The sequence below is a fragment of the Nyctereutes procyonoides genome, unplaced genomic scaffold (assembly GCF_905146905.1).
Source record: "Nyctereutes procyonoides isolate TBG_1078 unplaced genomic scaffold, NYPRO_anot_genome, whole genome shotgun sequence".
In the NCBI taxonomy this organism is placed as follows: domain Eukaryota; kingdom Metazoa; phylum Chordata; class Mammalia; order Carnivora; family Canidae; genus Nyctereutes; species Nyctereutes procyonoides.
In genome coordinates, this window is record NW_026575020.1 from 49,620,327 (window position 1) to 49,648,193 (window position 27,867).

At 41.5% G+C, this 27,867-nt stretch overlaps 2 protein-coding genes across 4 annotated transcripts in view; one reads left to right on the top strand and one right to left on the bottom strand.

Moving 5' to 3' along the window:
- The first annotated feature begins 410 nt into the window (after nucleotides 1-410).
- PRKAR1A (protein kinase cAMP-dependent type I regulatory subunit alpha) lies at nucleotides 411-20,121 on the top strand. 2 transcript variants are annotated; one of them, XM_055324847.1, is made up of 11 exons: nucleotides 411-556; nucleotides 3,928-4,110; nucleotides 9,298-9,468; nucleotides 10,255-10,346; nucleotides 10,540-10,601; nucleotides 14,651-14,697; nucleotides 15,618-15,776; nucleotides 17,041-17,101; nucleotides 18,207-18,328; nucleotides 19,270-19,351; nucleotides 19,722-20,121. In XM_055324847.1, the coding sequence occupies exons 2-11, from the start codon at nucleotides 3,934-3,936 to the stop codon at nucleotides 19,892-19,894; spliced, it is 1,146 nt and encodes a 381-aa protein (XP_055180822.1). In that variant the 5' UTR covers nucleotides 411-556; nucleotides 3,928-3,933; the 3' UTR covers nucleotides 19,895-20,121. The 2 variants fall into 2 exon arrangements, with proteins under 2 accessions (XP_055180822.1, XP_055180817.1); XM_055324842.1 differs by lacking the exon at nucleotides 411-556 and adding an exon at nucleotides 760-975.
- Nucleotides 20,122-26,632: 6,511 nt separating this feature from the next.
- FAM20A (FAM20A golgi associated secretory pathway pseudokinase) overlaps nucleotides 26,633-27,867 on the bottom strand; it is a 48,938-nt gene continuing 47,703 nt past the window's right edge. For both annotated transcript variants that reach the window (XM_055333445.1, XM_055333451.1), the window contains one exon: nucleotides 26,633-27,267. In XM_055333445.1, coding sequence (XP_055189420.1) covers nucleotides 27,003-27,267 — 265 coding nt within the window. In that variant the 3' untranslated portion in view covers nucleotides 26,633-27,002. The remainder of the gene's footprint in view (nucleotides 27,268-27,867) is intronic.

Here is a 27,867-nt window from a genome sequence, read left to right on the forward strand (position 1 = left end):
TGCCTGTCAGGCACTGCAGGCTCTGGAAGCACCCCGGCCAGTCCCTCCCAGAGGCTCGGGCCCGCGGGGAGACGGCGGGGCTGGTCCCCCGGAGGGGGGGACACTTGGCAGGGCTCGGATTTCCTGCGCCGGATGGCGGGCCCAGCCCGGAGGCCCGCGCGGAGACGGCGGGGCACAGGATGCGCGGTCGGGCGTGCGCATCCTGGGCACCCGCCCGCGCTCGGCCGCCGCACAGCTGCCGCAGATCCGCCGCGGCCGCCGCCTCCTCCGGGGCCTGGAAGCCGCAGGAGTCTCCCCGCCCCGGGCCCGCGGCCTCCCCCGGCGGGGGCCACGGGGCGGAGTCGCCCACCTGTCATCCGAGACGCCCCACGTGGGTCGGCCCGGCTGGGGGGGGGGGTGGGGTAGAAAAGGGAGGGAGAAAAGGCCGAGGCGGCGAGGGAGGAGAGGAGGCGAGGGGCCGAGGAGAGAGGGGAGCTCCCGAGAGCCGCGCCGAGAGCCGGGGAAAGAGCAGGAGGAGGAGGCAGGGGGACCTGCGGCCTCCAGGTAGAGCAGACAGGTAAGGGGCGGGCGGGGGGTGCAGGTGGACGGAAGGAGGGGAGCGCCGGGCTGGAGAGCTGCGGAAAGGATGAGAGGCGGGCGAGACGGCAGGGCTGCCGGTGAGGGACCAGGTGAGGCGGAAAGGAGAGCAGGGGAACGGTTCTAGGGCGCGGAGGGGCGAGGGTCCTTCTAGGAGAGGCGGGAGGGGAAGCCGGGCCGAAGCGCCTTTAAGGTTGCCAAGGCGACGGCTCTGGCCAGAGCGAGGCGCATTGACGTCAGCAGCCGCGCGCTGATTGGCCGCGGCCGGGTCGTTTCCGGTGGAGCCGCCACGGAGCCGCTATCGCGGAGTAGAGCCGGGCCGGGAGGGGAGCGCCGGGAGAGCTCAGCTAGCCGCAGCCTCGCACCCGCCGCCCCGCGTCCGCCGCCGCCCGTCCCCAGGTGAGTGGGGTCGGCTGGGAGCCCCGGCGCGCCCCGCCTCGCCGCCCCGCCGCCCGTTTGGGGGCGCTGGACCGATCCAAGATGGCGTCACGGGGAGCGACCTGCAGGGGGACGGCCGCACCCCCTGCCCCTCCCGGGCCTCGGCGGACGCCTCCCCGCGGGCCTCGCGCCGCGAGCCGCGCCCCCGGCCCCGAGCTGCTCCGGCGCGGGGCTCAGCGGCCGCCGCGGCCCCCGGCCCCCCGCCCTCCGCGGCCGTCGCGCCCCCGCCGCCTCCGCCGCCGCCGCCTCCGCACCCGCGCGCCGCGGCCGCCTCGCTTGCCCTCCCCCGTTTCCTGAAGGACAGCGGCTCGATTTTACTGGAATCCGCCAGTCGTTTGCCCCGGCGTTTCGGGCTGATCTGGAGACTCGGCAGTCGGCGTTTTCCCCTTTCTAGTGTCTCCTTGTCATCTCCAGCGGGGCCTTCCTCTCCTCCCTGGGAGCCCACCCCGCCCCCGCCCCCACCCCCCCACCCCCACCCCCAGCGGGATTCTGGCCCGGCTTCTAAATTCCTTTTTTGTCCCGCTTTTCACCTAGCCTTTCCCGATCCCCTCCCCCCTCCCCCCTCCCCCCCCCCCCCCCCCCCGGTTCCCGGGTTCCCCTGCAATTCAATTCACCACCCTTGTGGCCTCCCGACCAGAGGAGGATGAAGGAAGGACAGGCCTCCCTTCTTCATTTCGTAGCCGTCACGGCGGCGCGAGCCAAGTGAAGGGCACGCTCCTGCCCTTCCTCTCGACAAAAAGGGAGTACGTGGTCCCCATTAGCCCCCGCAGCGCAGCGCAGCGCAGCGCAGGTGTGACGCCCGGCGACTCCGCGGCGGAGAGGACCCAGAGGGGGTGTCCCCCGCGGGTCTCGGGGGCTGCGGTCTGAATCAGCACGTTTCCCGGCAGCAGCGCGTTCTGTTACCTCCCCGCGCGCAAGCCTCGCGAAACGGAATTTCGTTATCGCAGTTGAGTTTCCAAAAAAGAAAGAATCTTGAGTGTTTTCTGATGGGTCGATAGGAGTGCAGTGAAAAGTTTCAAAGTAGGTGAATCATTTTTGGGCTGGGGGGCGGGGGCGGGCGGGGGGACGGGGAGGGAGAAGCCAAGCTGTCGGGCTCTCTAGTTTTAAGGACAGGTAGGGAGTTAACCTCGGTCTACCCCATTAAAGGTATGAAGACTTAGGTTTGGCTCTGAGGGGGTTCAGTGGTGACGTTAGTCTTGGAGGGTCCTTGTTAGGGTGCTGCTCTAACAGCACTGGTGTGTGCTTTCTGATACAGTGTTTGAGACAGAAAAGCCCGTTTCACTCCTTAGACCCGGTTCTTTCATTTCTACCAGCCAAAGACCTGATCTTTGATTTCTTTGACCAGTGGAGTACATGTATTGATGGTATTCGTGAAATATCACCGAGTATTTTGAAGCATAAAGGATCTGATTTTATCATTGTTCTTGGTGGCCTTTCGTATTATTTTACATGCAGAAAATTCTGCCGAAGTGGATTATCAGTTCATGGGATTGTCTGACCTGCCAGAGTGCCTGGTATAAATCCAAAGCAAACTACCCCTCCCCCCCATTTTTTTGAATGCATATTTCTGAAGTAGCAGTAGCAAGATTCTTTTTTTTTTTTTTTTTCCTGTGGCTTTTAATTTATGTGCTTGTCAGGGAGCTACAAACTTTCTCAAGGTCTGTTAGTCTGCTTGATGTTGACCTTTGTCATGAAAGTTGTCAAAACAAAATGACTAACAGTGTAGCATTTGGCTCTTGATTTTGGTATTTCTTTTTTCTTCCAAACTTACAGTTTCATCTCTGATTTTGTGTGCATTTTATTTGGGGAAAAAAAAAAACTGATTTGTATTGAATCCAGTTGGTGGAGAGAGAGGGCCTCACTTTTATTTTCTTATCTTAATTGCTTAATAATTAGAAGTCAGGAGGAAAATAATTTATGACTGTGTTGTTAAATTATTAAGCTTTTAATTCCTAGGTAAAGTCAGCTGCTCACTCTAATATTTCTACTTATTTTACTTTACATCAAGGTAGTTGGAATCCTCTCAAGTTCATTTAATGCAGTTTATCTCTTGAATCTTCATGTAAGTTTAAAATTTAAACTGTTCTAGCATTTTTTCCTGTCCAGCCAAAGAGAATGTTTGACATTTACTTGTCCAAATCTTTTTTGATTTTTTTTGGTAAGGTGATTTTGTTTTTTGTTTTTGTTTTTTTTCCCTGCAGAATTTTTTTCTCATACTGGCGTGTTATGTTAGTGTGTGCTGTTATTCAGGGCTGAAATTTTATAGAAGAGTCTGGAATAAAAGGCTTCTTATAAAACTCATCTGGGGTTCCTTTTGTGTTTTTAGAATTTTGGATTATGCTGGTAGTTGGCTAATGAGACACTTTGCTCTGGTGGTTTGCTAGTGACATTAGGACACTCCCCTAGGGTAGGAGTTCTATGCACGGGGAATGTCAGATGTTCTTCATTGCGTTTACTTGCTTTCACTTAGAGCCGACTTGTGTGCCCTCGTAATTCTCTGTCCTGTTTACCATTTACACACTCCCCACGTCATCATGAGTTCTTTTGCAGGGGGGAGAACTGAATGAAATTCCCTGAGGGGCCTGACTCCTCAGCAGCCCGCCTCTGCAGGGGATAGTGGCTCATACTTCCTCCCAGGAGCTCAGGTTCTTGCCTTTTACCTTTGTTGCCTGCAGAATGACATCCTGCAGCAGGAACGAAATGAAACACTTCTTTGGGAGAATGTTGTTTTCCTACATATTTTATTCCTGAGCTCCCACCTCCCCATTAAAAAAAAAAAAAATTACTTAGGGGAAAAAAAAAAGTTCTTGTGAAGCAGTCGCCTGATGAATTTATGAAGCCAAAGGCCAAATTGGCATTTGCTCTTTAGAAATAGTTTATACAAGCATATGTGTGTTTTTTTTTTCCTCGTAGAGAACCATGGCGTCTGGCAGCACTGCCACCAGTGAGGAGGAGCGCAGCCTCCGGGAATGTGAGCTCTATGTCCAGAAGCACAACATTCAGGCACTGCTGAAGGATTCTATTGTGCAGTTGTGCACTGCTCGACCTGAGAGACCCATGGCATTCCTCAGGGAATACTTTGAGAGGCTGGAGAAGGTAAAAATAAGTGTGGGGAGAAGATGACCCTGACAGTTGTTAAATGTAACTCTGTAGAATGTCGCTAATTTGTACCATTTGGAAGAAAAGGACTTCTGACCGAATAAGAAATCTAAAACAGAATTTCAAAAAAGAAATGCAGTTAAGGCATTTGTAGTAATTTTTAACTTTGTGATTGGTAGAATTGATCATAAAACAAACCTGTATGCCAAGGTTAGTTGGGTAACAGAGGGCTTCTACACATAGTTCTTTGTAACTGTTTGAATCGGTAAAAATGATCAGGTAAAATAAACAATTAGATCCAGTAGATCAGAAGTAGCAGTTGTATGACAAGAGAAATTCTGCAGCACTTGAAAGCAGTTAATGGCTTTTGTCTTCAACCAAGCAAATGCACTTAATAAACCTTATCTCACCTTTTAAAACCAATGTAATGAAGCATTTGAGTTTAGCTTCTGACTGACATACCAGAAGTTCTGAATTAGAGAGGTCTGTAGTAGTGCAGATACTAATATAGCTCAGATGACTCGACTATAAAGCAGAGCTATTAAGATCAGCGGTTATCAGAATTTTACTTTATTTACGGTTTTGTTCAGGACGTGTTTCCTCTTGAAAAAAATTAGGTTTTTATTCTTTGTTGTTTGTCTTCCTCGTGTGTATGTCACTGTGACCTGAGCACATAGTGAATGCTCTATGGTGTATGCTCTTCTAAGCAAAATGGTAATCAAGGGCAGTGCTTTAATTTCACTTCCCTCAAGAAATGATGAGTGAGAACACCTGGAAGGTTAAATGTTTTGAGTAGTTTGATTTGTTTCTGTAAATCAGCGTGAGGAGTTTACAGGTTTTCTTATGCATATTGAAGTTTTGATGTTCTTAGTGATTATGAACCAATTGGGAGGCATTTCTTTGGGATATGATCATTAATTATCTAATTGTGTAATAGAAGTATTTGTGATACATCTCATTTGTTTGGAAAATCTTTTAGGTAGCATACTTTATCAGTACAAGAATTTGTTTATACTAGGATTTAAAAAATACTTAGGTAGCTCAGTAATCAGACAGTTCCTACTGTTTTGTTGAAAAGATGTTTATTACAATTGGTGTTTACTGCCACAATTAAAATAATTAGCAACAACAAAAAACAGTCCCCATGGATGTAGCCTTGCTGTCTTAGAATTGTGTTAGAAAGTCTGGTTTTCTCCTTTTTAAGCTATTTACAAATAAGTTTATGAAATACTGTAGAGCCAGGCTGCCATGGGCGTTCCCTGTTTTGGAAATAAAGTGCGTTCCTGGAGATCTGGTTCTGAAATGGGTCACTGTAAGTTGATCCCTCGTCACTTCGGACATCAATAGAAACCCATCAAGTGAGGGAATGAAGTTGGTGAGACATTAAGTGAGTGTCTTTTTATAGGGAGTGTTGAATGTGTGGTGCTAGTTTCAAAGCCTGGGCTTACCGTAGCACTGTTAAAGCACTAAACAACAGGGAAAGCAAGAAATCGTTATTAACGTGTGTTTTTTTTTTTTTTTTTTTTTTTTGCAGATGGGATTTTTAGATTTTATGTGTTTCTTTTGGCTTCTTTACCTCTTAAAAGAAGTTGTAGCCTAACCCAGTCTTTACTATATATCAAGGTTCTTGATTCACTTGGACACTTTCCTGTAGCCAGCATTGAATGTAGGCATCTGGGCTTTGAAGCAACTAGATATTCAACAGATCACTGTTCTGTACATTAGAGGTGTTAGGTTTGTGTGTCTGAAAATGTACAGTCACATTTTTGTCACCTCCTTTCCTATGTTAACCAGGGGTCATGTTTCTGGTACCCTCAGCTACTCAGTAAGAAATGTACCAAAAAACTCACAGTTGGTCCATTGAAAGCTTCTGCATTTTATTTAGGACTGTCTCCTGGAATTTAAGTCCTCATTTATGCATATATTTATTAGACCCTTGTGTGTCTGATAGATCAGAGGAATTTTAATAGCTGTGTCCATTGGGTGTCTCCAGTGTGCCAGATACTGTATGAAGCACTTTGCATAAATACGTTCTCATTATTTCAAATATGTCAGGTAGGTGATTATCACCGATTTAAGAGGTAGCAGGTAAAACTAAGAAATGGAGTTACGTGGCTGTGGTCATGCAGTGTCATAGCTAGATTTTGTTGTGGCAGCATACAACCCCCCCAATTTCAGTGATTTACTCTATATATACAATCCCCCAATTTTAGTGGCTTACTACAAAAGCCTTATTTCTTTATCATGTACAGCTCTTCTGGGCTCAGCCCTTCTTGCCTTCGTGACTCCACAGGTCTTGTTCTGGGGCTGAGTGGAAGGAGCCGCCACTATATAGAATGTGCTGTTCTCGAGGCAGAGAAGAACCAGCAGCTCAAGGGGGGCAGACCATAAAAGTGGACACAGGATGGCAGGTCCACTTATATTCCATGGCCAAGGCAAGTTGTGGCCAAACTCCCAAGTTCATTTGGTTGGAAGTTTATTTCACCTCCAGGGAAGAGTGGAATGAATGGCTAGGACAGGAAGGGAACAAAGTAATTGTTGAGAACGGGTTAAGTCAGTGGCTGGGGCAGCTTAGAACTCCAGAACGTAAAGAGTGCCAGTAGCCAGTGGCAGGAGGAGTTTTTTGGTTTTTTTTGTGTGTGTTTTTTTGGCTTTTAATAAGTGGGACAACTTGAGGGAAGAGGCTGATGGCAGAATGACAACAGCAAGAAAAGGGACATGAAAATGAATCCTAATCTGTACTCTATGTGATCTCAGTGGCTCTGAGTTGTCAAGAGTAGGTTATGTGTGATTGCTGTTTAAAGAGAATCCATGAAACGAAGTTAAAAATCAAAATGCTTTCGGTACTTAAAAATTATCTTAAAAATTCATTTAGATACAGTTTCAAGTGAGATGTTATTTGTGTAATTTTTCATGAAATTTTTATGAAAGGTCAATGACAGATTTTTGGGGGTAGAATGTTTTTATTTATGGTCTTAAACTAAATTTGGGGAAACTTGAGTTTTACAGTTCTGTATTAGTATGAAATGGGAAAAGCTTACTGGTCATTGGAATTACCAGAATGAAAATGAAGTGAGTTTTCTGGAAAATATATTTTTTAAAAATTGGTTGCATATTTGCATATGTTTCAAAATTTTACAAGCACAAAAGGGTGTGACATAATAAAATACAATGAAATACGGTACATTTTATACAAACATGGGGGCAATATAGCATATAATATATAAAATATATTTTATATATGTAAGAATGTATGATAATAGTATATAAAGATATTTTAAAAAATCTCCTTCCCACTCTGTTGTCTTCCTTGAATGCAGTGATTTTTCCACAGATAAGATATAGGTATTTACCTACAAATTCATTTATAAAAGAGCTTCTTATTTTCCAACAGGTGCATGATATTCTATTGTATGGCTAGACTATAGTTTAATCATTCCGTCAAGGGCCATTTTATTTCCACGGTTTGATTACTGTTCTAAACAATAATTTTGTATATATTACAAAATTTTGTATGTTCTATCCCATATATGCGTATCTTAGAATAGATTCCCTGAAGTAGGATTATTGGATTATTTGGTTAAGAAGTAAATCCATTTGTAATTCAGTAGACAAATATATTAAAATTGTTTTTGTTATATGTTTTTCTTACTTGAAAATTAGACAGTCCAGAGAAATGAGAAAAATAAAGCCAAACTTTCCCTCCGGAAAAGGCTATCAGGCATGATTCTACTAATAGAAATGAATGCTGATGGTTATCATCCTAGACTTCGTTGCTGCATATATAACTTCTTTTATTTGTCTTGATGCCAAAAGCAGGGCTAAATACGAGGCAGTAGAAAAAGCAGGTATCTCCTTAATTTCTTTTAGTATTTAATTTTTTGTTAAGATTATCTATTTGAGAAAGAGAGAGCACGTGTGCATGCACGCATGACAGTGCCAGAGAGCCTGGGGAGGGGCAGAGGCAGAGGCAGAGGGAGAGGGAGAGGGAGGGAGAGGGAGAGGGAGAGGGAAGCAAACTCCTTGCTGAGCAGGGGGCTCAGATGTGGGACTCAACCTCACAACCTTGAGATCATGACCTGAGCCAAAACCAGGAGTCTGACACTTAACTGAGCACCCAGGCACCTTTCTTTTAATTTAAAAGAAACTAAAAATTTCTTGTTTATCAAAAATTTTTCCGAAATTATCAGTAAATGCTAATAAGTTCATTTAGAATTTGAAAGACGGTTTAGAAAAATACTGGAAATGAGTCAGATGAATGAGAACATAGTAGAGAACACATTCTTATTTTATATCAGGCATAGTAACTCATTCTTTACTGCAGAGCTAATTCTTCTTAAGCCCTGGATCTGAAAAATAAGAATGTTAAAGAGTTTGTCTCCATTTTTATATGAATTGGTTTAATGAGTTTTTAAAAACTGGTAGACGTTCTTGGTTTTAATCTTGGTGTAAACCCTGATAATAAAGAAGGCTTCTAGCTCTGTTGGTAAAAGTATTGTTAGATCTGATTTTATTTAAATTCTTGGTTACCATCACATCATTTTTTGTTATTTGTTTCTATCTGAGTCTCCAGCTCTAGAATATGAATTCCACAGGCTTAGGACACTCCTATTGGTTTTGATACTGTGTTTTCCTGGCATGAACTTGACATGGCAGATCTAGAGAGAACACTTAATTAATTAAATCAGTGACCAGATACCATTCTTGTATCACTTTGCTGTGCCTGAGTGGTTATTTCTAGGTAACATTCTTTTGATGTGTGTACCTGTGTGTGTTGGAGGGGGTCTTCATGCTTCATGCTATCTGTAGCAGTATACAAAAACTCTAATTCTCCAGGATTTTGTTTTGCAGTTTTATTAGTTGTGTGCATTACAAAGCATTGTTGTCAATATATTACGGTAATGAGTAATTTTTTATCTGCATCGAATGTCTCTTTGTATTAATGGCTTTTGTTTATTACTAAGTATAGTATCTATAATCAGTTGAGGAAACAGTAGAGTGCTTTCAGAGTATTTCTTTTCAAACTTAACTCTACTTTTTTGCATTTGGAATCGGCCTTTCCCCCCTTCACATTGGTAATAGAGGAAGAGATTTGAAGTGGAGATTGGTTCTCACTGGGATAGGAGAATACCAAATCTACCTCTGAAGGATCTCATTTTTATATATACTGGTAATTTTTTTCAGGAGGAGGCAAAACAGATTCAGAATCTGCAGAAAGCAAGCTCCCGTGCAGATTCGAGGGAGGATGAAATCTCTCCTCCTCCACCCAACCCAGTGGTTAAGGGCCGGAGGCGACGAGGTGCTATCAGTGCCGAAGTCTACACGGAGGAGGATGCTGCATCATATGTTAGAAAGGTAATCTTGCTACCTGCGCGCTGCGGAGATGTTTTCAGGACCCACGTGGTGCTCAGCTAGCCTCCATTGATGAACGCATGCACTGTTTGAGTAAAACACAGATAGGACGGACTGTACTTCATCCTGTATAGTTCTTGGGGGTTGGGGAACTGGTTTCTGTAATAACGTGCCATCAGAGGAAATAACAGTGAATAATTGTATTTGGGGGGACTTCTTTTCCATGTTGTTTTGCAGTAGAAGAGGCATGAGTACTCTTTTTTTTCTTTGAATCATGGTTGGTTTTTTGATATCCTATAATTCGTGTTGTGACTTTTAACCTCTGGTCCTATAAACTTCATTCATCCTTTTGACTTCCTAAGAACCTCCCTGCCATTTTGAGTTAAACTTTTAGCCTGAACAGGGAAGAGAATTATCCTGGCAAGAGGCTTATGAATTTAATAGTACATGATCACAATTTAAAAAAAATGACTAAATGTCATAAAATGCTTACTTTTGCCTCAGAATAATGACCTTGGTCAAGGTGTTAATGGTTTAGTTCTTCAGTTGTTGACTAGAAACCAGATATCAGCATTTAAATACAGGCTTGGTTTTAGGCAAGGGGATTAATTAGTCAATATTTATTGAGTACTTTGTAGATCAAAGATATTATAAATATGTTGTGTTAAATACTTAAGGCAAAGCAGTCTAGTTTAAATCCTGTAATGTGTCTTGACATTTAATTGAAATGCATGTTGAAACATGATCTGTTTTTCATTTATGGGATTGTTATTGGACCTTCTTTTCTAGGTTATACCAAAGGATTATAAGACGATGGCTGCTTTGGCTAAAGCCATTGAAAAGAATGTGCTCTTTTCACATCTTGACGATAATGAGAGAAGGTAGGTACAATTTCTTTGTTATACTGTTATTTCAGTACAATTGTGATCTCAGACCAGTCTTATCATTGTAAGTTTTAAGACTAATAATTGTTCACCTGAGAACAGTCTGGGCTGAAAATCTGTCTAAGGTTAATGTTTGAATTCCATAGAAGATGCAGGTTAGATGTAACTTGAGGCCTTCCGTCTCTTGCAGTGATATTTTTGATGCCATGTTTCCAGTTTCCTTTATTGCTGGAGAGACGGTTATTCAGCAAGGTAAGGACTGCTGCTTCTGTGTCCTGTGGTACTGTGGGACTTAGGATTTTTTTTTTTTTAAATTAACGTTTATTTTCCTCTTTCAGTCCACTATTTTCTATTATAATACTATTGGATTTTCCTCTTTTCTCGTCTTTCTTTTTTTGAGTACAGTTGACACACAAAGTTAAATTAGTTTTCAGGTGTTCAACTTGGTAGTTTGACAAGTTTATACATTATGCTGTATTCACCACAGTTGTAGTACCATCTTTCCCTTTATTGCTATTACAATATTGTTGATTGTTTCCCTTATACTGAGCCTTTTATTTCTTTATTCATTCCATAACTGGAAGCCTGTACCTCCCACTCCCCTTCACCCATTTTGCCCAATTTCCCACTCTTCTCTTCTGGCAACCGTCAGTTTTTTCTCAGTATTTATAGGCCTGATTGTGCTTTTCAGTTGTTTATTCATTTGTGTGTGTGTGTGTGTTTGCTTTTCTTTTTTTTAGATTCCACTTATGAGAAGAATCATATGGTATTTATCTTTCTCAGTCTGACTTATTTCACTTAGCATAATACCCTTTGAGGCTGTCCATGTTATTTCACATGGCGCCATTTTATCCTTTTTTATGGCCGTGTAATATTCTACTATTGTGTATATACACCAAGTTTTCCTCGTCCATTCATCTGTTGATGGGCATTTTGGTTACTTGCATATCTTGGCTATTGTAAACAATACTACAACAGACATACGGGTGCATATATCTTTTCAAATTAGTGTTTTCATTTTTTTTTTTCTGTTTAATACCCACTAGTGGAATTATTGGATCATATAAATATTTCTATTTTTAATTTTTTGAGGAACTTCCATACTACTTTCCAAACAGTGACTATACCAATTTATATTCCCATCAACAGTGCACAAGGGTTCCTTTCTCTCTGTGTCCTCCCCAGCACTTATTTTGTGTCATTTTGATTTTAGCTATTATAATTTGTGTTAGGTGATAAATCATTGTGGATTTGATTTGCATTTCCCTGATAATTAATGATTTTGAACATCTTTTCATGTGCCTGTTGGTCATGTATGTCTTTGGAAAAATGTCTATTGAGATCCCATGCCCCATTTTTTTTTTAATTTTTTATTTATTTATGATAGTCACAGAGAGAGAGAGAAAGAGAGAGGCAGAGACACAGGCAGAGGGAGAAGCAGGCTCCATGCAGGGAGCCCGACGCGGGATTCGATCCCGGGTCTCCAGGATCGCGCCCTGGGCCAAAGGCAGGTGCCAAACCGCTGCGCCACCCAGGGATCCCCCATGCCCCATTTTTTAATCAGATTGTGTTTTTTGGTGTTGTATAAGTTCTTAATATATTTTAGATACCCCTTATTGGATATATAATTTGCACACATCTTCTCCTATTCAGTAGTTTGTTTTTTTGTTTTGTTTTGTTGATGGCTTCCTTTGCTGTGCCAAAGCTTTTTATTTTGATGTGGTCCTTTGCTTTAGGAGACATATCTAGAAAAATGTTGCTATGGCCAATGTCAGAGAAATTATTGCCTGTACTATCTTCTCTTACAGGATTTTTATTGTTTCAGGTCTCACATTGACCTCTTCAATCCATTTTGTGTTTATTTCTGTGTATAGTGTAAGAAAGTGGTCCATTTTCATTCTCTTTCATGTGGCTGTCCAGGTTTCCCAGCATCATTTGTTGAAGAACCTATCTTTTCCCCAGTATATATTCATCTGTCCTTTGTCATAGATTGACCATATACTTGTGGGTTTATTTCTGGTCTCTCTGTTTTGTTTCATAGATAGATGTATCCCTTTTGTGTCTGTACCAATCTGTTTGGATTACTACAGTTTTGTAGTATATCTTGAAATCTATTTGGTATTGTGATACCTCCAGCTTTGTTGTTCTTTGTCAGAATTGCTTTGGTTATTTGGGATCCTCTGTGGTTCCATACAAATTTTAGTATTATTTGTTCTAGTTTTGTGAAAAATGCTGTTTGTATTTTGACAGGCATTGTATTGAGGCTGTAGATTGCTTTGAGTAGTATGGACATTTTAACATTAACTCTTTTGGTCTATGAACATGAAATATCTTTCCAGTTGTTTTTGTCCTCTTTAATTTCTTTCGTTAGTGTTTTATAGTTTTTGGAGTACAGATTTTTCACCTCCTTGGTTTATTCCTTCGTATTTTGTTCTTTTTTGGTGCAGTTGTAAATGGTGTTGTTTTTTTAGATTTCTCTTCCTGCTACTTTGTTATTAGTGTATAGAAATACTATAGACTTCTGGCTATTAAGTTTGTATCCTGCCACTGTAGTGAATTCATTTGTTACTTCTAGTAGTTTATTGTTGGAGTCTTTAGGACTTTTTAGGTGTAATATTATGTCATTTGCAAATAATGACAGTTTAAACCTCTTTACCAATATGGATGCCTCATTTCTTTTTCTTATCTGATTGCTTTGGCGGAGGACTTCTGGTACTGTGTTAAATAAAAATGGCGGGAGAGTGGACATCCTTGTCTTGTTCCTCACTTTAGAGGGAAAGCTCTCAGGTTTTCACCATTGGGTATGATGTTAGGTGTGGGTTTTCATATGTGGCCTTTATTATATTGAGGTATGTTCCCTGTAAAATTAATACCTATTCTCCTCAAACTGTTCCAAAAAATAGAAGATGAAGAAAAGCTTCTAAATTCATGCTATAAGGCCAGCATTACCCTTATATCAAAAGACAAAGACACCATAAAAAAAGAACTGCAGGCCATTATCACTGAGAACATAGATCCAGAAATACTCAACAAAATATTAGCATTCAGCAGTACATTAAAAAGATCATTCACCACAATCAGGCTTTATTTTGGGGATGCAGGGATGGTCCAGTACTCACAAATCAACACCATACACCACATCAACAAAACGAAGGACAGGGATCCCTGGGTGGCTCAGCAGTTTAGTGCCTGCCTTTGGCCCAGGGCATGATCCTGGAGTCCCGGGATTGAATCCCACGTCGGGCTCCCTGCATGGAGACTGCTTCTCCCTCTGCCTGTGTCTCTGCCCTTCTCTCTCCTCTCTCTCTCTCTCTCTCTCTCTCTCGTCTCTGTGTCTCATGAATAAATAAATTCTTAAAAAAAAAGATAATAATCATGATCATCTTAATTGACCCTATTTAAGTTAAAATCCTTGAGCTAAAAGGCACACTTTTCCTAAAGGGCTACTATTTCTCTAGTATCTGATACAGTTTTGTTTATAGTAACTTTTAAAGGATATTCTTACATTTTAATTTTGAATGTTGTGTGGGAGTTCAGAACCATATATACTTCCTGTATCTTTTATGTTGATTATTAATCACTTATAAAGTAGGAAGTAGCAAAGCACTTGCATTTTTAATCATACAGCCCATGTATTTATAAGGGTTCGTGTCTTCTATGTTTCTTCTTTCTTTTTTTAAGATTTTATTTATTTATTCACGAGAGAGGCAGAGACATGGGTAGAGGGAGAAGCAGGCTCCCTGCAGGGACCCTGATGTGGTTCTCCATCCCAGGACCAGGGGATCATAATCTGAGCCAAAGGCAGATGCTTAACCACTGAGCCACCCAGGCACCCACATTCTACTATTTCTTACCTTTTTGCCCTGTACACTGACACGGATCTAACCTTATGGGTATTCCCCCACTTTGTAAAATTCTTGATATTTTCGTAGGTTTCCATAATCCATGTATTTTCCAGCTTAGTGACAGTCTAATATTTCGTTACTTGCTCTTTGAATTGTTTCTTATTTTGTGGTTGTTACAGATGATGTAGGACTTAAAATCTTTATACACATGTAGCTTTTTTTTTTAAGTTATTTTTCAGAGCTGTTCACTATGAGATGACTAAAAAAATTGGTCAGTCTTATGACTTTAAAAATATATTGCTGGATTTTTTTTTTCCTTGAAAGATTGTGTTAATTTCTAATACACTTTTCTCTCAGCACCTCTATAAAATAAATGTATTATTTTACATTAATTTGGTACTTCTGATGTGTGTGTTTTTTTTATGTTGCCAATCTAACTCTATTATTCTCTTTTAGGTGATGAGGGAGATAACTTCTATGTGATTGATCAAGGAGAGATGGATGTAAGATTTAATAATAGCAAAAATAGATTGATAATCTTAGAAGTTAATATATTGATATTTATTACTATTAAGAATTTCTGAAGGGCTGTTATAACCCTTGCATGTCAAATTCCATCAACGTCTTTTGCTAAATATTTTAATGACAGAAACTTATACTGAAGATAATTTCTTTAGCTAGATATTCAGTTTAATAATTTTTTTTTTTGAGAGAAAACATTGCATATCCATGAGAGTGGGGGAAGGAGGACCAGAGGGAGAGGGATAATCTTAAGCAGCCTCTATGCCCGTGTGGAGTCTGATGCAGGGCTCTGTCTCACAACCCTGAGATCATGACCTGAGCCTAAATCAAGAGACGGACATATAACTAACAGCCACCCAGTTGCTCCTTGGTTTAAATGTTTGCTGGAGTCACGGTTGAAGCATATGTGTGTGTGTGCTATGTGGTAAGACAGATGTAAGGTAGGGGCTTCGTCCTACCTGGTCATTAGCACTGAGACTTGGTACAGCTCTCTTGATTCTGGAAGTCTTGTTTACAAGTGAAATGCAGATAATAACAGCATTGCTGTTAGAGGATTGTTAGTTCAATGCCTTCTGCAGGTGAGATGCTTAACATAGTCACTCCGTAAATATATGTGGTTGGTAATGCTTAGTTTACCTTTTTGCCCTGATCATCTCTATGGGAACTTTTTCTTATTAGGTAGTTAAACCAGGGAAATCAGAGACACTGGGTTTATTTAACTCACTGTTAGACATTAACTGTTTTGCTCTGCTGTATAAAAACATAATATATTCTGTATTTTGAACAAAATTCAGGATTCTGACCCCTTAGAAATAGTTTTACAGGTTTTTTTTTTTTTACAGGTTTTTAATACTTCTGAGTTTGCATATGTATAAAAAACTGATTGTCATTTGTATTTTAGGTCTATGTCAACAACGAATGGGCAACCAGTGTTGGGGAAGGAGGGAGCTTTGGGGAACTTGCTTTGATCTACGGAACACCTAGAGCAGCCACAGTCAAAGCAAAGACAAATGTGAAATTGTGGGGTATCGACCGAGACAGCTATAGAAGAATCCTCATGGTGAGACGGCGAGGTTTTTAGAGTGTGATTTAGAATTCCACTCCGTGTACCTAATGTTTGAGTAATATCACCAGATCTTGTAGAACAAACGTCTGGCCAAAAAAAGCATGGGAAACATTGTGACATGTGTAATGGTCAGCTCTTTGGAAGTCTGTCCCTTTGCCCATCTTCACTTTATCTTTGCTCTTGAGATAGCGTGACAGGTGCTACTTCCAAGTGAATAAAGTGACTTAAAGCCATTCAGAAGTAATCGGCTTCCCTCAGCTGCAAGTGGGTTATCAGTAGTGCAATTGTCCCCTCTCGCTGAATGAGTAAACAGTAATAAAACCCATCGGAACAATCTGCTGGTAATAGTCAGACTTTTTGAGAACTTTGTGACAGATTTATAAGGTAGCTTTAGATGTCTAAGTGCCAGCTAATGGCATTAGTCATCCTGAATGATTTCTGTAAATTTATACAATGCCTATCAATCAGTCTATTTGACAATGCGGTTGGACGTACTTCGAATATACTCTGTATTGGGATGTGTATGTATAGATAAGTAATGTATGTGCATGTAAAGATATTACAGAGGACTATGTTTACCCTTCTCCTTCTCCCAGATATATTTAACAAACATTACAGATAAGACAGTTTGGTTAGGTTTGGGGCTATGGCACGGTTTTTTGGTGGGAGGTATATAAGTGGTAGCAATTTTATTTCCCTCTGTGAAGGATTGGGGTTGTGGGGAAGAACCCTGGGCTGGAAATATATTCAGCTATAGTCACACATTTATGTTGGTTGTTTTTTTTGAGAACTGATTATTTGGTATTTCACTAACGGGTGGTATTAGTCACCTTCCTTGGCCGTATGTTTGGTGTTACTCTTTTTTCTTTCTTTTAAGTGGGGAGGGAAGGAGAAGGGAGAGGCAGAGAGAGAATCCCAAGCAGGCTTCATGCCCAGCACATGGAGCCCAACCTGGGGCTCAATCTCACAACCCTGAGACCATGACCTGAACCAAAATCAAGTCAGACTCTTAACCAACTGAGCCACCTGGGTGCCCCCAGCCTGGTGTTACCTTTAAGAGCAAGTTACTAAGGTTTTTATTGAGTTCAACAGAGGATTTACTATTACCAACCTGAAGGAAAAAAATCCTGTATCAGGAAGTGGCAACAAGCTTTGACGTTTTTTGTTTACTTAACACTTAATGTTTATTGTTCCATAGCATTATGTGATAATTACACATTTTTGAGGTGACTTGTTATTTTTTTTTTTTCATTTATAGGGAAGCACTCTGAGAAAGCGGAAGATGTATGAGGAGTTTCTTAGTAAAGTATCTATTTTAGGTGAGTTTTGGAAGATTGCATGGAGAATCATTGAAGTGTTGGTAACAGTTAAGGAGAACCTGTTGTATTACATAAGAACTCCGGTTATCAACTCACTTTTTCCCAATTAATTAATAGTAATGCAAAATGTATAGGATACAAAGTTGAAGTTAGAAGTAGTTTTACAGTGTATTTTAACTTGCTAGTATGTGACATACCTATTAAAACTGGAAATGGTGGACCTGGGAAAAGCTTTCTGGAATTACATGCTACTTAATCATCCCTCTGGGAGAGACAGGAAGGCTAAAAGTGTCCTCCTTTGATGACAAACATTGGTAGTCATTCCTCCTATGATATCTGTATCTCTTGTCCGTCGATGAGTTTATTGGTTCAGGAAAGCGATTATTGCTGAGAATGCCTTTTCTCTGATAGAAAGATTAGGTGTCATTTTCTGGCTTTCTCTGAAAAAGTGCTAGAAATTTGGTGAAGTTTAGACTAAAGCAGATTAATAGGAGATAGTTGAATTTGGTTTCGTGGCCTTAGAATGCTGTTGCAACCTGTTCTTTCCTGGGGGGTGGTGATTCTTAGGTAATCATCTGCTGCTATTGTTTTGTTCAACCCATTGCACCTTTTCCCTTTTTCTGAAAGGGTTACATTTACTTAGTGACTTGAGTTTTAGTTTGGCCTTTGGGAACTGAAATTATTGTCTAGTCCTCCTCGTTGGTTTCATAAATACATTCAACTTAGGATTTAAATAGAAGTTGCTGCGAACCTTTGGAATGGTACGGTTGGTGACACTATGACCTTTGGGTCTTGTATATCTTGTAGGTTTGATTTGCATTTAGGAAGACTTAATGATTACATTTTTTTATTCCTTTACCATTGAGTGCTGTTGATATAAATTAACCTGGCCACTGGACTCCTGAAGTAAGGATCTAAGGGTTACCTGTAAGTAATAGGATCTTGCTGAGACTTGAGGTAATTGAGGAGAGGTGCCATGTTTGACCCTTAACACTACTGGACTATTGGATGGGCACAGCTGTCTGATTCTCTTTGTAGTTTTGTTTTGGCATTTTTAGCAGTGACAACTAATGTAGAGAAATTCTTTTTGATTCTTGCATTTCAGAATCTCTGGACAAGTGGGAACGTCTCACGGTAGCTGATGCATTGGAACCCGTTCAGTTTGAAGACGGGCAGAAGATTGTGGTACAGGGAGAACCAGGGGATGAGTTCTTCATTATTTTAGAGGTAAAGGCGTTTGCGCTGGATCCTTAAAAAAAAAAAAAAAAAAAAAAAAAGCTTGTGTATAGCATAAGAGAGAATAAAGGAGCTAATTCTGGTTTATAGCTTCATTTTTTTTTTTAAGAATACCTGATGATTTTATTAAAAAATTGAAGTGGTGCTGTTTGGTTTTCTGCCCGGCCACCACACTTTAAGTAGGTTTGAGTCAGAAGGGCTTTCACGAAGTCATAGCCTACTCTACTTATCACACAAGCCAAAGTAAACTCAACCGTTTAGCATGACCAGTACAGTTCTTTACCATCCTTGTTAAAATCATATATCTGGACTATTTGGCAAACAAGGATTGAAGGCAAGTATTTAAATTCTGACAGTTACTGTGTTTTATATCTTCACAATTCATGGAAACGTATAGCAGATAGATGTTCTTGCCTGCCAGCAGAGCGAAAGAGCAGATTTTCTTTGAATGTGGCTCAGTGGATGCTAATTGGTTAAGGCAGGAGTCGAGGGACTCTGTGAAGGGCTAGTTGGTAAGTCATTGAGGTTTTTGTGAGCCATAGGGTTTCTGTTGCAAAGACTCAGCTCTTCATCATAGTACAAAAGTAGCCATAGATAGTGTGTACATGAATTGGTGTATTGTTCCTATAACATTTTATTTATAAAAATACGTAGTGATCTTGGGTCTGGCTCTCTGGCTGCAGTTTGCTAACCTGTTAGGGTCCTTAGCGTGATGAGGAGAACCTCCCAGCAGCAGCTGCTGGGTAGATGGGCTTAAAGCTCCTGACGGGACTTGGTTATCTTTCACGTGGGCAGGAGGATTGAAATGCCTGCTGAGTCCTTTTTTTTTTCCTTCTTTTTTTTAACAAAGTAGTCAAAATTGCATAGGATATTTAAAATGTCACCCTGGTTTTGAAAGTATTTGTTTTGCTGTTTTGGTGATTTTATTATAGGGTTCAGCTGCTGTGCTACAGCGTCGGTCAGAAAATGAAGAGTTTGTTGAAGTGGGAAGATTGGGGCCTTCTGATTATTTTGGTATGTGCATTTCCTTGAAATAAATACGTAGCCTAAGTCTCCTCTCAGTGAGATAGCATAGACTTAGTTTTGTCTTTCTTCCAAAGTTTATATTTTAATTGTTTTCCTTCCTGGCTCTCAGAGAGCCTATGAGATTTTGACCTTGACCCTGTTAATAATCAAATGACTGTCTCCTATCTATCAATTGGTTGGTTGTTTTTTTAAAGTGCAGATGTCATGTGGCCTGTCCTAAGTTATTGAATTATTAGGACAAATAGGACAAATAAGTAATTGTCTTTAATTCTGTCAGAAGTGCACCCCTATGTGAGCGTTCCCCCCCACACACACCTGATGCTCACCAGCCCTTCCTCTTGTCTTCTCACCTCACCAGGTGAGATTGCGCTCCTGATGAATCGTCCTCGTGCTGCCACGGTGGTGGCTCGTGGCCCCTTGAAGTGTGTGAAGCTGGACCGACCCAGATTCGAACGCGTTCTTGGCCCGTGCTCAGATATCCTCAAACGAAACATCCAGCAGTACAACAGTTTTGTGTCGCTGTCTGTCTGAGATGGGCCTCCTGTGCCTCCCTTCCCACCCCACCCCACCCCCCACCCCCAAGTCCAGGCCTCCCTGCTGCAGACTGCTTTCTCTTCCTCTTCACAGCGCCATGTGGCCGCTGGTACCGCAGCTTCTCGTCTGTTTATATTAAAAGTTGCTTTTATTGCACCGTTTTTAATTTGGAGCATTGACTGAATGCTCCTACACAGTTAAATAAATAGAAAGAGTTCTGTGGAGACTTTGCTGTTACTGCTTCTCTGTGTGCAGTGTTAGTGTTCAACCTAGGCAGCGCGGGCCCTGCTTCCTGGTGAGGGCGCATCCCTGCACCACGTGAATTACCGTAGAGTAATGGTGTAACAGTGCAAGATTTTTTTTTTTTTAAGTGACCTAATTTTCCGGTTATCATAAGTATATTTTAGACTGTGGCCATATATGCTGTGTTTCTTTATAGAATAAATGATTTCTCATTAAGCTCTGAGGATGAGGAGAAACAGATCTAGAAAAATCTTAGTAGAGTAGAAAGACATCTGCCTGTATTTAAACTAGTTAAGGGTGGAAAAATGCCCATTTTTGCTAATTATTGGATGGATATAATTTGTCGAGTTGTTTTCTTCTTCTTTTTTTTTCCTCTTAACCAGAATTTTTGTCAAGCTCATCCGCCTGGTTTTTTTGTATCTCGTTACTAGTGTTTCCTCCAATTCTGAAGCGTGTGGGTGTGGCTACCTGTGCCTGCCTTTGGAGCTTGAAACCAAATCATAGACTGCAGATAACCGAGTTATGATTTAACCACATCTGCCTCAGCTCCGAAATTCTGATTAGACCTTTATTTTTCCAGCGAGTGCCAAATATTGATCACCAGATGCTGAATTGAGAATAAGAATTTGAGGTCTACATTCTTGGTTGTTAACTTAGAGCTTTTGGCGAGATGTATATCCTTCATTTGACTCCAGGATTCTCTCCTATGTTCATTAAATGCTGGCTCCAGGAGATTGGGTTTCCTGGGAGTAGACAGGATAGATGGAACAGACGTCCTAACAGAAGAACGGAGGTGATGTTGGTAAAGGAGAAATGCCAGGGGGACAAAGTTCAGTGTTGGGGACTCTGTCCCACTAAATTCACTGGGACATGAGATTTGGGAAGAAGTGTTTTACTTTGATTTTACCTTTTTCCCTTCTTTTTACATCACCTAGAATTTGTGATAGGTTGGGGGTGGGGTAGGGTGTGTCCGTGTTGTTTCAGATTGGTCTAAAAGGCCATCCTGCTGAAAGTTCTGCTTTTCTATTGAGCATTTATTTCTCTGGCAAACTTTTTTGGTTTTTTAAAAGTAAACTTGTATTTTGAGTCTTAACTGTTTTTCCGTATTTTCCAGCCTTATCATCCTTATGTGTTATGTTATTCCATGTGCACCAATGATACCCAGCGGTTTATTTTTATTATTATTGATTTTTTTTTAAACAAAATCTCCCAGTTCTATAACGTTAGGCACTTTTATTTTCATTGTGATTTATATGTAATGTAGGATTCTATTTGGGAGTGACTGCAAGCATTTTTCCATCTGTGTGCAACTGGCCCTGATTATTAATCCCCTCTCCTACCCTTTCCTGGGTAATTTAAATTGGTCATGGTAGATTGTTTCATAGATTTAAACAGTCTTTAGGTTGTTAACTAAGTTTGGAGTATAGATCTGGGAAAGAGGTATTATTTTACATTTTAGTGTGAAATAGAAAGCCACCTATTACAAATTTTTTTATTTTTTCAAAATCTGTATTAAATGAGGGTTTTCTGATCTGTACTTTGTGTTTAGCTACCTTTTTCTATTTAAAAAATTAAAAATAAAAGTTATGTTCTTATTAGCTGAAAGCTTGATTTGATCTGTTTAAATGCCAAAACTGTACTTAAATGAATTATTTAGAATGCCATAAATTTGCACAGTTTTCATATATGTATATAATCATGTTCATGTACATTTAGATACATATAATGCTTTCTAAATGAGTTTTGCTCTTAAATCATTTGGCTTGCTGTTTACTCCCTTTTGTAGTTTTTAATCTAAGGAATTTTAAGTCTAAATTTAAAAATTATCACATTTAAAGCTTTCTCTTGTGCAATCTGAGTATATGTGAGAAATCACAATTGGCATAATTTGTCTTAGTTGATATTCAGGGCTTTAGAAGGCATTTCTGGGCATGGTAAGTGAATTTAAGTGATCTACTGCTCTAGAAAGTATAGATGGCCAAAGGACCATTTTGTATCGTTTCCTGGTTACTAGTCTGATTATACTGTGTGTGCTAATATACTCTATTCTTTTTGTTATAGATTGTCTTAACAGTAGGTCAAGTATAATAAAAAAGATTAAATAATTTAAATTCTAAAATGGATCAGTTTTTCTTCCCTTTCTCCTTTCCTTCTTGTCTTCTTCCCCCTTTCCCCCAGAGATTTGTAATCTGGTGGGCAAGAATGAAAATCAAGAGGCAATTACAGGATTAGTATTTGAAAGAATAATGTTTGTTTTGTGTTTTCCAACCCATTCCAAAGAGTGAATCTCAGATCCTTACTTAAAGCATGATTGAATTGAAGCAGATCTCTTTAGTGTATAATATAATAGAAGGAGAGGATGAAATCAAAAGCCAAAAAAGTTTCCTTTTTATTAGAGGCAGACTGGTTCTCTGGTCTTGGAACTTTCCCAGACTTCTGGGAAAAGTCATTTCTGGATCAGCGTACTCTGGTTTAAATTTAATACATGCCTTTGGGTATTTGGGCGTGCTTACTTGGGTATACTTTACATTCATAAAGTCTTAGTTCTGATATTCTTCAGATTTCTGAGATGATTAAGTTATACTCATTAGTTTATTGGTACTAAATCCTTCACATCCAGTGAGGTTGGAGATGTTCCTGTTCTAGAACATTCTTGAATTTGTGCTCCTTTGTAACAGGTGCACTTTATCAGGATTCAGTAGGCCCTTCCCCTCAGCCCACTGGACAGGGAACATTTAGCATCACCATATATTAGAACCGAAGAAAACTTCTTTGGATTGACTAGACTGGTTCTAGTTTCATTCTCCTTCTAGAACACTGGCTCATGTGAAATTGTTTTTTTTGTTTTTTAATGACTTCAATATTGACTATTTATTTATTTATAAGATTTTATTTATTTATTCATGAGAGACAGGCAGAGACACAGGCAGAGAGAAAAGCAGGCCCATGCAGGGAGCCTGATGTGGGACTCAATCCCGGGACTCCAGGATCATGCCCTGGGCTGAAGGCAGGAGCTCAACCGCTGAGCCACTCAGGCGTCCCAATGTTGACATTTTAAAATTGAGTGGCATGATGTTTGTTTTCTTAATACTGCTTTATCTCCACAATCACAAATTAATAACTGAATCTTTTTGTATTTTTGTTCAGTCCTGGCCATATATTGCTAGATGAGCTGGAACAACATTGAGAGGCAGTGGCCAGCTCACCTTTAATATGTCCCCCAAAGTAGCTATCATACCACTATCAGTAAAGGCCATAGATAGGAGATTCTAAAGGAGTCTTGAATCTCTCCCTTCTTACTCTGTGGAGCTTTCGCATAGAAATCAGTATTCCTGTGTACATTTATTGGTGAAATTTGTTAACATTAAGTTCAGAGCTGTGGCTTCATCCTGAGTCCACCTAAAACTCAAACCACTAATGAGTGTAGTTTTTTCATTTTGTACACGTTCTGCCAATTTAGCTTACGTAGCTTTGTGATTCTCAAAGTCACCACTAGATGGAGAGCACTGGTTTTATCATCTCAGTTCATGTCCAAGGAGTTCGGCTTAGTCCTGGTTTTATTTGCGAATTCTGTGGATTTGCCTACCTGCTTAAAGGTATTAGTAACCCCCAAGTCAGTACTCAGAGCATTCTCGGACATGAGTGGAGTGGCAGAGACTTTTGATTCTCCCAAAGCATGTGTGCCTAGCTGACTTTGAACAGAGCGGTGCTCTGCTTTGTGGTTCTGGCTCTCCCGCTGCCATCAGATGCCCGGCTCACGGTCTCTCTAGTGCTGCTCTGGCATTTTTTTGTGCTTTCTGCTGGTGATGTTGGTATTTAATATGGCCCCCAAGTGTAGGGATAAAGTGCTGGGTAGTGTTCCTAAGGCCAAGGAGGCTGTGATCGTGTGTCTTATAGAGCAAACAGGTGTTTTAACTAGCTTCTTTAAGGCCTGGGTTATGTGCTGGGCCGCCCTGAACTTGCGGTAAAACAATGATACGTAATATGGTGTCTTTAACACACCTTAACACGTAAGACAGGATTGTGTATTGATTTGTTTACAGAATTGTAACTAGAGCCTCATGGGAATCTAAACCCTTTATTTCCTCTAGGAGCAAATGGTGCAGTCTCCACTAATTTGGTGTCCGTGGTGACTTCATAGACCATAAAATTACCCCAAATAAGAGGACCAACTACATTTAACAGTCTTCAACTCAGATTGTCCTGGCTTTTGGGTAGGCAAAGACGAATTCCTTCAAACCCTTCTCCCTACCAATTTACGTACTGTACACTTTTCATTGTTACTACTACATTGTCAGTAGTAAAGTGAACGGTTGTTAGAGTGACAGGAGAGTTTTTGTGTTATGGTAAGTCAATGAAAAAGGAGTCATGTTGGGAGAAGCTGACCATTCTAAGAAAGGAGTCTTTTGTTTTCTGGTATTTTTTTAAACAAATGATAGAGTCTTAATCTTTGCATTAGTGAAAAATAATGGGGTGTTGAAGTAATAAATTAGGTAACTTGGTACTTTACATACTGTGATCGAACTCCATGCTATTACCCTTTTAAAATACACCACAATTTTTATTGTAGGCCATTTGAAAACTAGCGCACTGTCCTAGAAGTGGCTGGGTTTGGGATGGAGCTGTGGCTTACCTTCCTTAGGCTCTGCAGTTTGATATGCCAGACCATTCAAGTGCTGTTCTTTGAGTGTCTTTGCCTAAATATTTTTCTGCCATTCCTCTGTGTGCAATTATCTGGTCCCTCCACCCAAAGTAGGAGACAGTTTGTGAAGTGGGAAGCCCTGAGCAGCAGTAGAGCCCACAAGTGATGGAAGCCTCTAGGGTGGAGGTCCTACTAAAGGGTTGATTTTTTTTTTTTTTTTTACATAAACATAACCACACATTGAAGTACTCTCAGGTTTTTGTATTATGGTGGAAAGAACACTTGGGAGTAGGTTTAAATCATTATGTTTTATGATTTTGTGAGACAGTTTTTTTTTTTTTTCTGTGTACCTTGGAGGTAAGGGATTCTCTGTGTGGGAAGAGCTCAGTGAGTGGCTCTGATGTTGTTGTCATGGAGACACAGGGTCCAAGGTAATGCAGCAATGATGTGGGGTACCCGGTGGGTCAGAAACACCCATGTTAACTTGTCCTGTCAGGGCTTGGACGACCTCTATGGTGCCTGACCTGGTACCCACCGACAGCTTTGCTCAACATCCCCCCTACACACACACACACACACACACACACACACTTGTAGAGTTGAGCCTCTGGCCTTTCTCAGAGAAATGGATGTGCTGATATCAGCCATTTTTACTTGTTGACTAATTGCTCTATAGTGTGAATACATTCCTATCATTTGGGTTTTCAGACATGAATTACAAAATAAGAAACCAAGCCTCCTATGAAAGGTGTCTCAGATGTTGGCAAGTCAGTAGGGAGGAGGCTGAGGGGATGGGATCCCAAACCCAGCCTTTTTTTTTTTTTTTTTTTTTTTTTTTTATGATAGTCACATAGAATGAGAGAGAGAGAGGCAGAGACACAGGCAGAGGGAGAAGCAGGCTCCATGCACCGGGAGCCCGACGTGGGATTCGATCCCGGGTCTCCAGGATCGCGCCCTGGGCCAAAGGCAGGCGCTAAACCGCTGCGCCACCCAGGGATCCCAAACCCAGCCATTTTTAAGAGAGGCTTCGAAACTTGAGGGGTATCTGGTGGGGGGGGGGCTCAGTCAGTGAAGCGTCTGCTTTCAGCTCAGATCATGATCTCGGGGTCCTGGGATCAAGCCCCACGTTGGCCTCCCTGCTCGGTGGGGAGTCTGCTCCCTCTCCCTCTGCCGCTGCTCGTGCTTGTTCACTCTCAATCAAATAAATAAAATCGTAAAAAGTCAACTTGATTTAGTCGTTTTTTGATAATGCAGCTCAAGGGTGGGGCATCTAGGGTGTCAGACCTCAGAGCCTCCTGCTTCTCTTGGGGGCTGGTGGGTGACTACTGTTCTGGGACCTTGTGGAAAAGAGGATTGTGGTGGGTGGGCTCTGGTAGGTCTTGGCTTCTCTCCTGCCTGAGTCCAGGCTCATGCACCTGCTAGGCTCCTTCCTATGCTCTTCCATCTTCTACTTGTACAACCAGACTACCCTGGTTTTCCCTTCATTACAATTCCTTCTATTGTTGCTGGAGGCTAAATTTGACATACTTGATGTTATTTTGGTTGATACTTAAATACTCTTCAGATTGAAAACATCCCCTTTGAGATATTCTGAGCAAATCCCTATGTTATTTTTTATCCCTCATAATAACATTTTTGAGAGCTTGCTTTGGGACTGTTCAGTAAGGGATTACTATATTCAGTTTGGGCCACGGTGACTGGGACATACATAGAAAGTGTGAAGTCTACTTTGAACCAGCTTGAGAGCTAACCATTTTTAGATATTTTTTTTTGTCTCCTCGTGAGATGCCAGATGTTTTATCTGGATCAGAAATGATCCTTGTAGATATAATAAGGATCTGGAGGTCAGCTAGGTGTCCATTGGTGTCCTTTAATTTTATTTGTTCTACTCTTTTTCTGGGACAAGGCTTCCAATCCTTCCAAGCCCAACTCCTATCCAGATTGCCCGGTGGGCTCAGGAGATGGATGGTCTGTGGCTTTGATGAAGCAGTGCTTTTTGGGAAAGAGGGAGTTCCACTAGAGAAGCCACGCACCAAGGAAGAAAGTTGAGTGGGTCCCTCTTCTTTTTTTCTTGTGGAATCATCCCAGTGCCCTGCCTCTTCCAGAGCTCATGACCCAGCACCGCCAGCATGGACGGGGACGCAAGGAAGCAGTGGTCCACCCCCAAGAGTCCACTGCTGGCTCCACATACAGTTCCCGAAATCTGGCTTCATCCAGCCCTTAGCTTGTCAAGTTAGCCTGGCTAGAGTCCGGGGCTGACTGTTCTGCTGAGTCAAGGGCTATGACACTCTGTTCTCCGTGGACCTCCACACACCCCTCCACTGTCTGTAGGATGATTTGGAGTCTCCGGTCCAGGGCCAGGAGGTGGGGCTCTGTGAGGACTGGGCTGAGCTGGTCTTCTAGCAAAGACTCCCGCATCACGTCACTGAGTCTGTAGTCGGCCTGGGCCAGCAGCTGCAGGTGCAAAAGCGTTTTCTTCTTTATCCTGGAAGGACAGAGTCAGAGGAGGCAAGTAAGTAAATGTGAAGAGAAAAGGCTTGCCTCAACTTTCCCCACAAACAGCTGTCGTAGCTGTTCTGGGAGCCTTCTCTCCCCCAGTGTTTCCTCAAGCACATGTGAATGAAAACTGGGGAAAAGGAAATAAGTGACCTGTTCACAACATCTCAAGGAGATTTAAAGCCACTGAGAGAAGTTTCTGGTAGGTGAAATGATGAAGATATTTGCCATCTCAAAAGCCATAGATACCCTCCACCTCTAAGCTGTTTTCTTGCCAACTTTATTTCTCTGTATCAGACTATTAGACGGAAATGGGGTGGAACCAATCTCGACTTGAGGATTTTGATTTCATTTTATGTGAGAATCTTGACTTGCACTCAGATGTGTAAGCCGCTTAATTGTCTGACTTGTCATCAACAACCACTGCCTGTCCACTCAGGAGAGGGAGGGTTGGAGGGAGGCACGTTTAAATGAGCCGAAAAGTGGATAAAGAACCTGCTTTGCTCAGAGTTTTCCAGCTAGAAATAAATGAGGTGGTTTTGCTAGGCACGCAGCACGTATTTCTAGTTAGCTCCAAGCAGGCGGGCCA